At 42.2% G+C, this 15,333-nt stretch overlaps 1 protein-coding gene across 2 annotated transcripts in view; it reads left to right on the top strand.

The window, feature by feature from the left end:
- The window catches only part of RASGEF1B (RasGEF domain family member 1B), a 608,630-nt gene that overhangs the window by 430,967 nt on the left and 162,330 nt on the right, over positions 1–15,333 (top strand). For both annotated transcript variants that reach the window (XM_053592868.1, XM_053592801.1), the window contains exon 4: positions 13,419–13,499. In XM_053592868.1, coding sequence (XP_053448843.1) covers positions 13,419–13,499 — 81 coding nt within the window. The remainder of the gene's footprint in view (positions 1–13,418; positions 13,500–15,333) is intronic.

The raw sequence follows: 15,333 nt of genomic DNA, 5'->3' as shown, positions 1-15,333 counted from the left end.
CACTCTGTTTTATTTGGCACCACAAAGACATGACAGTAACTCAACATGGACCTTCATACAGAAGATGAAGTGAGGTCTACAGAGAACTCAAATTAATCCACCAAAAAAGCTAGCAGTCCCATAAATCACTTGGCAAAAGACATGAATAGAACCTTCTTTAGGAAAGACAGATGAATGGCTAACAAACATATGAAAAAATGCTCATAGTCCCTAATCCTCAGAGAAATCCAAATCAGAACCAGCCTGAGATACCACCTAACCTCATTAGGTGATATCTTCCTAATCTGTCTCTTCCACGACAAGGCATCTATCCAGAAGGAAAAAAAAATCATTTTATCATAAGGACATTTATACTAGATCAGTGGTTCTCAGCCTTCCTAACACGGCCCTTTAACATAGTTCCTGTGGGTCTCCACCCACAGGTTGAGAATCGCTGCACTAGATTGTTTATCGCTGCTCAATTAATAATCACCAGGATGTGGAAACAACCTAAAAGCCCATCAGCTCAGGAATGGATTAACAAGTTGTGATACATGCACACCATGGAATACTATTCGGTCATAAAAAGATGGTGACTTCCCATCTTTTGTAATGTTCTGGATGGAATCGAAACACATTCTTCTTAGTAAAGTATCACAAGAATGGAAAAGCAATTATCCAATGTACTCAATACTAATATGAAGCCAGTAGATGATCTGATGCGTGCCCACGTAGGAGAGAAACTCATATCAGTTCAAGTTGGTGGGGAAGGCTAATGAGAGAGGGGAAGAGAGTTAGGGTGCTCTCACTGAATGGGCACAGGGGTGTCTGTCACATCTTTTCTATATGGGACATAACCACAAGAGGGACTCTACCCAACAAAATCAAATATTTTGACCTGTTTGTTTGTACCCTCCCATTAACCTGAAATAACTTTACTTAAGAAAAAAACCAAATCTATGAAAGAAGACTTTAATATCATTCTACAGTTAGCTGTGATGAAGGAAACAGGTTGACTCTGCCGAATCCAATCTGACCTCTTCTCTACATCCCCAAGTGCCACCAGCTGATTTCAGGCCCCAGGATCCTGTCTGATCTCTGGGCCTCCAGCCTCAAGCTCCTGGGCCACATTCTTCACTGTGACATCAAGGCGACTCTTGTAGAGCACGTCACCACGCCAGGTGTTTCTTGCCTAAAATATTTCCCCTGTTTTCCATATCTTCATAATGATAGTCCTTCAAGGTTTGGCCCTGCCAGCTCTCCAGACCTCCTGCACATCCGATGACCTTTCAGACAAGTTGCAATTACTCACGTATGTTTGCTCTGCCATCTCCCTGTGTGTGTGCCGAGAAAACTCCACCCCACTTTCTTTGCCTACGTCTCTCTGACTTGAATTTGGAGAATTATCTTAAAAATTCATCCATTTGTTTCTTTAAGTATTCATTGTTTGACTTGAGAAATATTTGTGGCCTGCCTATGATAGGCCGGGCACGTCTATGCTCGAGTTTGGAGATACAGTGACGGATGGGAGTAGAAGACCTTGACTCTTGGGGAGCTTAGAGCTGTGGGGAGTGGAACAAATACTAGATGTTCTCTTATTAAAAGCCACACAAATACATCTGTGAAAAAGAAATGCCCAATTCAGGTGCAGTTATGATAGAGGTTGTAAAAAAATTTGTGAAGTTTTAGAGCACAGAAGGAGGTGAATATAATAACCCAGTGAAACTTCAGCAGAGCGTGAATTCAGCGAAAATTGGATTAACTTAGAAAGGGATATGGAGAGTGGGATGCTGGGAGGTAGAAGAGGTTCACTTTATTTTACTTTTTCCTGGAAAAGAGAAGAGCACAAGGAAAGGCTCCGTGGCAGGAGAAAACCTGACACTCCAGATGCGGATGGAAGGAGCTGCGTGGGGCTGGGTGAGTCGGGAGAGGCAAGGAGAGGCCTGGCCAAGAAGGGCCCTGTAGGTCAGATGAAATTTCGGTCTGCATCTATGGGCTGAAGTGTTCGGTTCAAGAGAAAGAGAATAGAGAAGGAGGATCGATAATTCAATTTATTTTTAAAATGATCTCTCAGATGTAGTGCACAGAATAGCTGTGAGGGGAGCAAGAATGGAGGATCTTCTAAGTTCCAGGGAGAGGCACTTGTGAGTGAAAGGGGATGGAAGTGGGGCCACCACTTCTGTGAAGATTTCTTGGTTTCCTAACCCTCACCCCTTTCCACCTTCAAGGCCGGGTTAGACCTTCTTCCTGTGTTGATTTTATTTAATCTGTACAGCGACCTTGTTTGATGAGCATTAGCATTGTCCTCATTTGGTGAACGAGCAAGCTTGAGGTTTGGAAAGATGTAGGAACTTGCCTAAGTTCCCAGACACAGCAGTAGATAGTGGAGCCCGGGTCCATGAGAGCCAGAGACAAAGGTACGAGAAGGGACTGAGGATGCTCAGTGTATGCGTGGGAGATGGCAGAAAAATTCAGCCATGGCAGAAAGTTCAAGTTGAGATAGGAAGGCAGGTTGAGGCCAAAATGTAGTATTGGATAATAATTCCAAGAATTCCAAAAATAATCATTTTAAAACCAGAGTTCAGAAGTGGTAATGTTCTTTGTGCTTTTTGATATCAAGGCATGACCCTAACCCAGATAATCTTCCCTCCATGGTCCTTCCCTGAACTCTTACCATGTCCTTCCCTTCCCTTGTAATCCTCACAAGAGCCAGGACTCCTATCTCCACTTCCTTTCTCCTCCACTTCTTAGAAACTTGCCAGTAATCACTTCTGGTTCACCCTCCACTTCAGCCAATGGATGAGTCCTGATGATTTTAATTCCATATTATGTCTTCAGTCTGTCCCCTCTTCTCTAGCCTTCTGCTACTTCACTAGTGCAGGTATCCAGGCATTCGGCTGTCTTTTCTTGGCTGTGGCACCAGCAGCCTAAATAGCTGCCTGTCTTTCGCCCTTTCCCCCCTCAAATCCATCCTCCTCTCTGCTTGTCAAATGTTGTTATAAAAGAATCCCGTGGTTACTGCTTATCTTTCCTGCACCACCCGTCACCATCCCAATCTCCTCTGTTAGGTCAAACAGCACCCAATTACTTATGGTTCACAAAAAAGCCCAACCTTTCTTTCATATTTCATACCTCTTTTTTGCATGCAGGGCATTTCCTCTTCCTCAAACACCATGAGCCTCTCTTCCCGTGCCGAGACCGCCCCACACCTCTTCTTTGCCACCTACATTTTCCTCTGTCCTTTTCTTCTCAGCTCAGACATCACCTCCTCCTGGCAGCACGGCAGGAACAGGTGACTCCTCTCCAGCTGTGCCGCTTCCCCTTTTGCTCCCTCTGCATCTTCCGTGTATGTTTATTCTTAATACTTACCATTCCTTTTAAATGTTCCTGGCTGCCTCTCTCCCCCCACCAGACCTGAGGGAGCTTCAAGGTTGAGACTGCATCTTATCTGCTGGGTATCCTCATGCTGACATAGAAAACCCCATCCGTTCAAACGTCCACATCTTTGTCTCTGTAGCACCGTCTCCCCAGTTCATTTGGAAGCCTTTCCTACACCGACTGCCTTCTGCCCCAAAAGCCCTCCCACTGACACTGAGGCTGTGTGTGAGTATGTATGTGTGTGTGTGTTGTTGAAGACACAGACTAGATGGCTTAAACAACTGAAAAAGTTGTCCTAATGTGAAGGCTTCCTAACGTCAAGGTCTGGGGATTGTTGGTTCCTGTGGAGGCTTTGGACGGGCCACCTTGCCCCTGCATCTGTCCTCTGTATGGCTGTATCTTCCTCTCCTCTTCCTAGGACCCACTTTCATGACCTCATTTTAACTTAATTACCTATTGAAAGATGTGATCTCCAAACACAGTCATATTCTAAAGCACTAAGGGTTAAGACCTCAACATAAAGGGGAGGCATAATTCAGCATGCCTGAATTTTTAGTCCTTATTCCCTTGTTCCTTTATTATGTTTCCCTGAATTTACTGCTCCCCCTGCAGAAAGGCAGGTGCCCGCAGATATCCAGGCGTCACTCCTCCTGTGAAATACACTGTTATGATCAATACGGATTTACTTTGGAATCATTACTTCTGAGGTCTTTGAGGGCATGAGGTTGACCTCCAGCGACATATGGGAACTGTGGAGAATTATTTCTTCTCCTATGTGAAGTTTTCTCATGTTTGAATAGGTGACATTTCATTTTTATTTCCTTTCCTATTTTTTCTGAACTCTTAAGAGAACTTGGAGTTCATAGTATACCAGCAGATGGACTGTTTTATGGTGTGACTCTCATGTCTTGGTTTTGACATTCCAGAGAGATGTAGAAACAGTTGTTGACTGAGCGCTTTCAGATATATTGCTTTGTTGGATCTTTCAAAAAGGAAGAAAAAAAGCAAATTATATGCTGTACACTCCCTACTGCGGATGAAATGGAGCTCCGAAAAGGTCACATATCAAGTACGTGTCAAAGCCAGTTGTCAATTCAGGTCTTCAGGCTGAAGGCCAATGTGCTTTCCACTCAATCTCTTGTTTACATCCATATCGAGTTCGGAAATAGTATCAACCATACAAAACCTCCCTAAAAAGAAAAGCCCGGGACCAGATGGTTTCACGTCAGAATTCTACCAAATTTTTAAAGAGGAATTAGTACCTATATTACTCAACCTGTTCCAAAATGTAGAAAAAGAAGGAAGACTACCCAACACATTCTATGAAGCAAATATCACCCTGATCCCCAAACCAGGAAAAGACCCAACAAGAAAAGAAAATTAGACCAATATCACTAATGAATATAGATGCAAAAATATTCAACAAGATCCTAACAAACAGAATCCAGCAACACGTCAAACAAATTATACATCATGACCAAGTCAGTTTTATCCCAGGGTCTCAAGGCTGGTTCAATATACGTAAATCTATAAATGTAATCCAGCACATAAACAAATTAAAAGACAAAGACCATATGATTCTCTCAATCAATGCAGAAAAAGCTTTTGATAATATCCAGCATCCCTTCATGATCAGAACACTTAAGAAAATCGGTATAGAAGGGACATTTCTTAAACTGATAGAGACCATCTACAGCAAACCCACAGCCAATATCATATTGAATGGAGTTAAATTGAAATCATTTCCACTCAGATCAGGAACCAGACAAGGCTGCCCATTGTCTCCATTGCTCTTTAACATTGTAATGGAAGTTTTAGCCACTGCAATTAGGGAAGAAAAGGTGATCAAGGGTATCTATATAGGGTCAGAAGAGATCAAACTTTTGCTCTTTGCAGATGATATGATTGTATATCTGGAAAACACTAGGGACTCTACTACAAAACTCTTAGAAGTGATCAAGGAATACAGCAGCATCTCAGGTTACAAAATCAACATTCATAAATCGGTAGCCTTTATATACCAACAATAGTCAAGTTGAAAAAACAGTTAAGGACTCTATCCCATTCACAGTAGTGCCAAAGAAGATGAAATATTTGGGAATTTATCTAACAAAGAACGTAAAAGATCTCTATAAAGAGAACTATGAAACTCTGAGAAAAGAAATAGCTGAAAATATTAACAAATGGAAAAACATACCATGCTCATTGCTGGGAAGAATCAACATTGTTAAAATGTCCATACTACCCAAAGCAATATATAATTTCAACGCAATCCCTATTAAAGCTCCACTGTCATACTTTAAAGATCTTGAAAAAACAATACTTCATTTTATATGGAATCATAAAAAACCTCGAATAGCCAAGACATTACTCAGAAATAAAAACAAAGCAGGAGGAATCACGCTACCAGACCTCAGACTATACTACAAATCGATAGTGATCAAAACAGCATGGTATTGGCACAAAAACAGAGAAGTAGATGTCTGGAACAGAATAGAGAACCAAGAGATGAATCCAGCTACTTACCGTTATTTAATCTTTGACAAGCCAATTAAAAACATTCAGTGAGGAAAAGATTCCCTATTTAACAAATGGTGCTGGGTAAACTGGCTGGCAACCTGTAGAAGACTGAAAGTGGACCCACACCTTTCACCATTAACTAAGATAGACTCTCACTGGATCAAAGATTTAAACTTAAGACATGAAACTATAAAGATACTAGAGGAGAGTGCAGGGAAAACCCTTGAAGAAATTGGTCTGTGCCAGTATTTTATGAGGAGGACCCCCAGGGCAATTGAAGCAGCTTCAAAAATACACTACTGGACTACTGGGACTTGATCAAACTAAAAAGCTTTTGCACAGCCAAGAACACAGTAAGTAAAGCAAGGAAACAGCCCTCAGAATGGGAGAAGATATTTGCAGGTTATTTCTCCGACAAAGGTTTAATAACCAGAATCCACAGAGAACTCAAACGCATTAGCAAGAATAGAACAGGGATCCCATCACAGGCTGGGCAAGGGATTTGAAGAGAAACTTCTCTGAAGAAGACAGGCGCATGGCCTTCAGACATATGAAAAAATGCTCATCATCTTTAATCATCAGAGAAATGCAAATCAAAACTACTTTGAGATACCATCTAACTTCAGTGAGACTAGCCTATATCACAAAATCCCAAGACCAGAGATGTTGGCGCGGATGCGGAGAAAAGGGAACACTTTTGCACTGCTGGTGGGAATACAAATTAATACATTCCTTTTGGAAAGAGATATGGAGAACACGTAGAGATCTAAAAATAGATCTGCCATTCAATCCTATAATTCCTCTACTGGGCATATACCCAGAAGACCAAAAATTACATCATAACAAAGATATTTGTACCAGAATGTTTATTGCAGCCCAATTCATATTGCTAAGTCATGGAAGAAGCCCAAGTGCCCATCGATCCACGAATGGATTAATAAATTGTGGGATATGTACACCATGGACTATTATGCAGCCTTAAAGAAAGATGGAGACTTTACCTCTTTCGTGTTTACATGGATGGAGCTGGAACATATTCTTCTTAGTAAAGTATCTCAAGAATGGAAGAAAAAGTACCCAATGTACTCAGCCCTACTATGAAACTAATTTATGGCTTTCACATGAAAGCTATAACCCAGTTACAACCTAAGAATGGGGGGAGGGGGAAAGAGAGGGGAGGGAGGGGGGAGGGGAGTAGAGGGAAGGGGATTGTGGGATTACACCTGCGGTGCATCTTACAAGGGTATATGTGAAACTTGTTAAACGGTCTGTGAAGCTAGTGAATGATGCCCCATGATCATCATATCAATGTACACAGCTATGATTTCATAAGAAAAAAATAAAAAAAAAATCTCTTGTTTACAAGTTATTCAGAAACAGACATAACCATACTTTATGAGCACTTACTTTTAAAACCTATTCTTATTTTATTAACTCACAATTGATTATTTTTTTAAAACATTTAAAATAAATTGCTTGTTTTAGGTACTTTTTTATTTATTTATTTTTTTTTTTGTAGAGACAGAGTCTCACTTTATGGCCCTTGGTAGAGTGCCGTGGCGTCACACAGCTCACAGCAACCTCCAACTCCTGGGCTTAGGCGATTCTCCTGCCTCAGCCTCCCAAGTAGCTGGGACTACAGGCGCCCACCACAATGCCCAGCTATTTTTTTTTTGTTGCAGTTTGGCCGGGGCTGGGTTTGAACCCGCCACCCTCTGTATATGGGGCCCGCGCCCTGCTCACTGAGCCACAGGCGCCACCCTGTTTTAGGTACTTTAATGTATAAGTTTTATTTTAAATGAATTTGAAATTTATATTTATAATTATGATTTATGATGTGTGAAATGTTTAAAATTTTAAAATAAACATATCTATTTAAACTTATTTAATAAACTTCTAAATACTGTATTCTATGCCTTTTGTGATTTTTATTGTTATTATAATTTTTATTTAAATACTTTTATAAACTTCTGTTACTTCTTTTTTTTTTTTTTTTGTAGAGACAGAGTCTCACTTTATAGCCCTCGGTAAAGTGCCATGGCCTCACACAGCTCACAGCAACCTCCAACTCCTGGGCTTAAGCGATTCTCTTGCCTCAGCCTCCCGAGTAGCTGGGACTACAGGCGCCTGCCACAACACCCGGCTATTTTTTTTTTTTTTGGTTGCAGTTTGGCCGGGGCCGGGTTTGAACCCACCACCCTCGGTATATGGGGCCGGCGCCCTACCGACTGAGTCACAGGCGCCGCCCGACTTCTGTTACTTCTTATAAGTATGTTTATACAAAAATTTTTATAAACTTAGCATAGAGCCAAGTTACAGCACTTACAGAATAATTTGCTGATTGGCAGCAAGGGGGGAAATGTATTTATTAAATTATAATAGGGATTCAAGGATACCTGCTCTTTTAAGAGGGTGCCAGGATGAATAACAATGAAACATTTTTTTTGAAGTGAAACTTATTATGTAAGTTTCCTAGCTGAGCTGAATTTCAATTTAAATCCTCCAAACAAGCCTATGATATTAGAATCATCCCATTTTATATTTGGGAAACTGAGGCTTTTCCAGGTTCATTCAAGTACTCATCGTAAGTTATGACACTGCTGTGTTTCTGACTCCATGTTCATTGTTGCACTGTGACACAACTGAAGAAATTGCAGGACAAAGATACATACTCAGCAATTACTCATTGAAACCAGGAACATATTGGGAACATGGATTTGAATGCAGTGAAGCCCATAAAAGGGACATAGGTCATCTGAGAAGGAATTACCTAACCCCTGTGGCCCTTATGTCTTCCTTTGTAAATATGAGGTTATTTGTGATATTTTGCTCAGGAATTTGCTATTAAGAAAAAAAATGTTGGGTATGTATATGTATGTACATACATATGTTCATTTATGTATACGTGTGTGTGTATTTTATTTACATACCTACATACATATAACAGATAGCTGTATAAACCAGTCTAATCCTTTTGAAAAGCAGTAAGAAGTTAGTAAATAAAGCAGCCATAGAAATGTCCATATTTTTCGTCTAGGAATTCTATTTCTGCAAGTCTATTCTAAACCAGGGGTATCTCAACTTGTGGCTTCTCTGTGTCACAGAGGAAGAAGAGTTGCCATGGGCCACAAATTGAATACCTAAACATTGACAAAAGCTGATGAGCAGCAAAGAAAAGGCCCTTGCATAATTTTTGTGCTATCTGCCAGCACAGCAGAAAAGTCCTCGCATAATCCACATGTGGACCATGGAAAATCTAAAGAAATGATTGAAAAGACAAAAATAACAATAATTTAATTACATAGGAAAATTGAAATAAGAATATCTATCAAGATTTTGGATATATTGTACAATGTTGATGGACCCTTGTGTAGTTACTGAATATTATAAGTCTAGAAACTGTGTCACGACACAGAAAATAGGCAACACGAGAGGCTAAGTAGGTACAAGGGTGTGATACTAAGTGGTGCCCTGGCTAAAGAGACGCATGTGGATAAAGGCAGGCAGAAAACTCAGGCATGGGTATGTCGCAGGGAATGTGCCTCCTTCTTTCGGTAGTCTGGTTACAGAGGACTGTGTCAAACGTACTCGTTTTCATGTTCTTCGGGATGGTAGCTTATGGGAGGTGTAGGTGGTACTGAAGACGCATAAAACTTAGGGAAGAAAAGTGGACACCCCAGGGACATTTTAAAGCTCATCGTGTAAAATAACCAGGAAATGGAAGTTTAAATGCAAAAATTTAACCTGCATTTGAGAGAAATGGGTCCTGCCTAGAAAACTTAAAACACGAGAATGCTGATGAGTTTGACCTCCCCTGTGCCCCCCTCTGCACTCACAGGACTGTGATAATAGCCCAGAAGGAAGAGGAAAAATGTAGCAGTATGCACAGTTTACTGAAGTTCACCCAAAACTGTACTTGGGTGTAGAAAAAGGGAGGAAGTCTGGTCAAGCCTGAGTGAGTCAACGTTTAATTGTCCTCCACCCAGTCCTCCTCCCTTCCCAAGGCCACCTCACCTCTGTCTGCCTGCTGACCCTGCCGAGGAAGGAGCTCCAGCTGGGGTGGGGGGGGAGGCCCGACCCCCGCCTGTTGCCCACAGCCAGACTGGGGGGCCGGGAGAGCAGGGGTCCAGGCAGTGGTGACTGTCGGCCCCATTTCAGGAACTTTCTCCTTCCTCTGTTCCCATAGTGTTTGCAAGGTCCCACTTCCTTCAGAATCCTACATCCCAGAAACAGCTGGTGGCTTTCTGAGCAGGGTGAGGAACAACCAGAGTGCTTTGTTAACCATTTTTTGGAAGTACTCTGCAGAAGCACAGTGCAGTTATTTTTGCTCCTGATAAATAGGGGGACAGGGTGGAGATGGAGGAAGCATGGTGATCCATCATGAAGGCAGGCTCTGTTTCCACCTCACAACACATTAGTCCTAACCTCGAGGTGTGGGAAGGAGGGCAGGCAGTGGATGGACGTGAACATCCATGTCTTCTGTGGAGTGTGAAGTCCAGATTTCCGAGGGAGGATGCCTTCCTTCCCTTAGAGATCCGAGGATCCTGTGAGCTGCCCAGAGACACAGGCTCAAGCAGATGCCACTTGGACCGATCCCACTCCCCAGTCAACCAGCTGGGCCTGCCAGATGACCCTTATGCTTTTACTCCTTAAAAGCCTAGATTATCTCTTTCCTTTTGCACCGGGAGTTGCTCTTACAGGCACCAGTATAAACACTGAAGGTTGTCATTACAGTTCAAGGCCTTGACAAAGTCTTTGGTCTCCTTTCAGGAATCCCATCTTAGAAAGTGTTATAACACCAGGTACCTTTCACGTGGAGACCTCTGAGAAGCTCCGTGGCTTTCCCAAGTGTTCTGAAGTTATCATGGGAAGATGGAAAGGGGCAGTCAATAATTGCCCTTGTTTTGCAGAGATCTGGAGAAGATGGCTGATTTATCTGAGGCTTTGACAATTTTTCTCTAGTTTTTGGCTACTTTTCCTTATTTTAAGTCTATTCTCAGCCCCCACACACTCACATGCAGCACGTGAGGGGAGAGGAAAAGGGAAATTCTGTCTCAGAATAACTGTGTGCCTATCACCTGCTCTTTGTTTTGGGTATGAACCCATTAGCTTAGAAATTCCTTTTTATGTGTGGCCCAGAGTCATATTTTCCTACCAAAACAAATAATTTATAAGTAAGAAATCTATATGTTTTTCACCTGCTGGGTTGTTTCAGGCTTAAGTCTACCCCATGTAAGTGTATCAAGGGAATGTTTGGCCTAAAGAAAACCAGGCTGCGTAACAGCCTAAGAAAGCCAGTTATACGTTGCCATGGTAACCGGGCCAGACAGTGCCAAGGGCAGAGTTCCTCAGATTCATCTACTGCTTCTGCAGCGTGACTTCCTAGAAACAGAATCAGGTTTCCCAATCATCAACACTGAAACTGTTATTTTCATTTAAAAAAAAAAAAGGTTGCAGTTTCAAGTTGATGTACTGTGGCCTTTTCCCTGGTGCCTTTCAATGTCTTTTTATCTCTGGAAGGTGGGAGTTGCTAATGGGATCCTGCGGAACTTTCATTCCTGCGTTCACTTCTATGGTTGGGACCTGGGCCAGTGGGGTTTGATAATAATTATACTGTGATGGCTGGGACATGTCCTGTGCAGTGAGTTGCTGGTTTCATTTTAATTCCTAGTGGACAGGAATCCACGTCTCTCAGAACCCAACTGTAACCCCTGTTTTCAGACCTTGGGAAGAAGTTAGAAATTTAAATGGCTTCTCCTGAGGGGTAATTGTAGAGCCTCTGTCCCCGGAATTACGCTTTGCCCTTCTAATCCATAGATATCACTGCAGTTAGTCTCAAGGCACCCTGCAAGATGTGTGTAAATAACACAAACCACATCTGCAGACAGGGCCATCTTGGTTGAGAAGTACAAGTAATTTGCCTGGGAGGAGAGGTTAAGATAATTAGTAACAGCAAGGGTAGGGCTGCCAGAGGGTCCTCCTGCATCCCTCAGTAGACCACTGAAAAGCTTCTTACTCAAGAAACATGGCCAATTAATGGACAGCAGGAGGTGGGGATGGGTCAATACTTGCTGGATCATTTTTAAAGCTCATTTTCATTTTATGGGGTTTAACGGTACCTACAGTTAAACGTTTTTTGCAGTAAGCCTGTTGAAGTCTCATTCAAATAAGATTGAAAAGAGGGGGCAAAAAACGTGTAGTGAGAATTGGAGCTGGGGGTAGGAGAGGGCTGGATCTAGTGGGGAGTATTGGAAATTTGTAAAGATATAAAGAAAATAGATTGAGCTCACAAAAGGAAAATTTATTCTAATTGGGAAAAAAAAGAGCCCCTACATTCTATCGGACGATAACTAAGACATGATCCTGTTCTCGACAGCTCTCATTGCTAGCAGATAGCCACAAGTACTCTGTTTTAGTTCATTTTCTGCTCCTATAGCAGAATTTCACTGACTGGGTAATTTATAAAGATAAGAGATTTATTTGGCTCATAGTTCTAGAGACTGGGAGGTCCAAGAGCATAGGATTGGCACCTTGCTTGGGTCACCCCTTGGCAAAAGGTTATGGGGTAACCAAGTACAGGAGACAGCAAAATGGAGGCTGCACATATCTTCTTATCCAGAGCCTATCCCCATAGAACTAACCCACTGCCCACGGTAACAGTGTTAATCCTCTCATTTGAATGGATCCCTCATGGCCTGATTACCTCTTAAAGACTCCACCTCTTAATACTGTTATAATGCTAAGGAAGCTTCCACCATATGAACTTATGGGATCCACATTCAAAGCACAGAACACTCTAGTAATAGTAGCCTGAGACTCTGTTAGGGAGAAGTTTATTCTGACTCTAGTTAGAAATAGAGGAAAATAGTCAAATGTTTTCTGGGCAATTTGAGCTAGGCTTTATAGGACAGGTAGAAATTCACAGGCATTGAACTGAAGAAAGTCTATTTTAGGAATCAGAAACAGCATAAAGAAAGGCGTACATGTGAGACCATTTACAAAATATACATTGACCACATTGCTTGAGATTTAGGATAAATTGTGGGGCAGAGTTGGAGCTGAAGAAGAAAAAGTCAGTAAGTACTCTTTGGGAGGGTTCTGAATAGCAGGTATACAGCTTTAGAAATTAGCCCACATAGATTCAAAGATTGGAAAACCAGAGGTTTGCATGTGGTCATCGTTTTTTGCAATAAGATACTAGCAAAGTTAATTTTTTATAAAAAAAAGTCACATAGCCTGATCTATGTTCTAGGAAGATACTTTAACAGGGTAAGCTGAAAATATCCTAAGTTTATGTCAACATTTGTGTATGAATGCCTTCAAAATGTCACAAATGGTGTCCCTGCCTGAGGTTGAATGGGTTTTGCACAGGCTGCCAACTGAAGCAGCCACACAAAAATGCTGACTCAAGTGCTTCAAGTGACAACCGTCAAGTTTAAGTGCTTGAGGCACTGTTGTGAATAGCAGGGAAATAGCTCCTGCAGCTGGAAGGCCAGCCACATCGCTGAAATCTCTCTGTCTCGGTGTCCCCTTTCTTTCAGGAACAGCCATGGAAACCTGTGTACAGCAGCATAGCTCCAGCCTGCTTCCCAAGCCCTCTGATTGAGAAGCCCATAGGCAAAGTAAGAACAAATCCATTTCTTGTTTAACAGTATGATTTGAGCTGATTGCTGTTCTTTCTTTTTTGTCTTGAGCTATTTGGACAAAATAAATTAATCTCATTAAGAGTGACTGATAAAATCCAAAATTTGAAGTATTGAGTTGGCCCTAGTGGGATTGCCGTAGGCAAAACGTTGAGATTCCCTGGCCTCGGTGTCTGTCTCCACTCCCTGATGACTTCCTCCCCACCTTCCTGCAGACTTCTGGTCTCTCAGCTCTTTGATTCATCTCCCTCTACCTATAAAATCTTGTCTTAACGAGAGAGCTGTTAGTCACAGATATCTTAGTGTTAAATTCAGGCACAATATCAGCTTTTGAAGAATTTTTTTAATTTAAACTCTCTGTGGATTAAAGACTGTCACTAGAAATTGCAGAATTCAGACTGAACTGCTGCTGTTCTAGGCCTACAGTCCCCGCCGGCAGTCCCACCAGAAGTGCAGAGTTCATGGGAAGAGTGTGGGGTCTCTCCAGCCAGCCCACCTGGGTTCAAGTCCTAGCTCCACCATTCACTTGCTATGTGGTTTCGAGTGAGTTTTCCCATAAAAAGAAATAGTATCTGCCTCATGGGGCTGTCATAAGGATTAAATAATTTAATATAAATCTACAAGAGTAAGGATTTTTTAACCTGTTTTATTCACTGTGTATTCAAGCCCTCAAGTTGCTTTCAAGTCCATGGGATAAATGAATAAATGAAAAGCTCACTCATAAGCTTAGAGAATCCACATCCCCTCTTTGCTTAGTTCAAGAAATGGGAGAAGGTGCTGTATTTCAGAAAGAGAAGTAAAACTTTAGCAAGTACTATACTGCTGAGCACATATTAACAGAAGGACCTCAGTGTTCCTGGGGACCCCACCACCTTGCCGTCCCTTGCTACTGTGGGGCATCTCAGGGCCACACGCAGTCCAAGGTCTAAGATGCAATACTGCCACGGCCAACACTAGCCAAACACAAACACACACAAATAGGGTTCTCACCAACTTTTTGATATATGGGCAGAACTAGAGTTTTTTGCAGTTTCTAAAGGAAATGAGTCGGTTTTCCTGGCTAATTCCTGGTCATTCTGTCTTGGCTGCAAGTTCTGCCAAGCCAGCTGGATGGTGAGTGTGAAATACCCACTGAACAGAAGCCTCCTGCCCGCACTGTCAGCAGGGCTGACGTTTTGCAGGCCTAGCAGGGGAGCGACCCAAGCTTCTTGGGATTGTGTTTCTGTACTTTGTGTTCAGTAAGGTCTGCACTTCCCTCTGCTGACTTTTGTTCAAAGTGAGAGAAGTAAAATTTGGCCCAAAGATTGAACCAACCAACAAAACACACCCTAGATGGCACAAGATGTGTTGGAACTGTTTCAACATCCACTGCCTTACCCCCACCAGCCTCACTTCCAACCTGGCATGGTTCACTTTGTTTATATGGGCTCTGAAAAGACCTCCACTTGGTGGAGACCAAGAAAAGCTGTTGCAAAGGCCAAGGTCTGAAGTCAGTGAAACCTTGAGGGGTCTCTTTTGACTAAATTCCATTTCAACACAAAAGACGGTCCTGAGTTTATTCACTGGTTTCTAGCCCTGATGAGAAACAGAACAGCAGCACACAGTCGTTAAGAAGTGACTTTTTGGAGTGTTTTTTAGAGAGTGGAAGTAAATTTAGTGTGGTTCGGCCATTCTTGGCTAATAATGCCACTCTGTGAGTCTTGGGTCTTTCTCCCACGTTGGGGCAGAGTTAGCAGGTAGATCTTCTGTACAGTGTCAGCAGGACTGTCTTGGGTGGTGTGAGGTCACTCCCCGAGGATGCTCTTGCTCTCTC

Source organism: Nycticebus coucang, chromosome 1 (genome assembly GCF_027406575.1).
Source record: "Nycticebus coucang isolate mNycCou1 chromosome 1, mNycCou1.pri, whole genome shotgun sequence".
Taxonomy (NCBI): Eukaryota; Metazoa; Chordata; class Mammalia; order Primates; family Lorisidae; genus Nycticebus; species Nycticebus coucang.
Note: the sequence above shows the minus strand (reverse complement) of the source record. Positions and strands in the feature narration are given on the sequence as shown.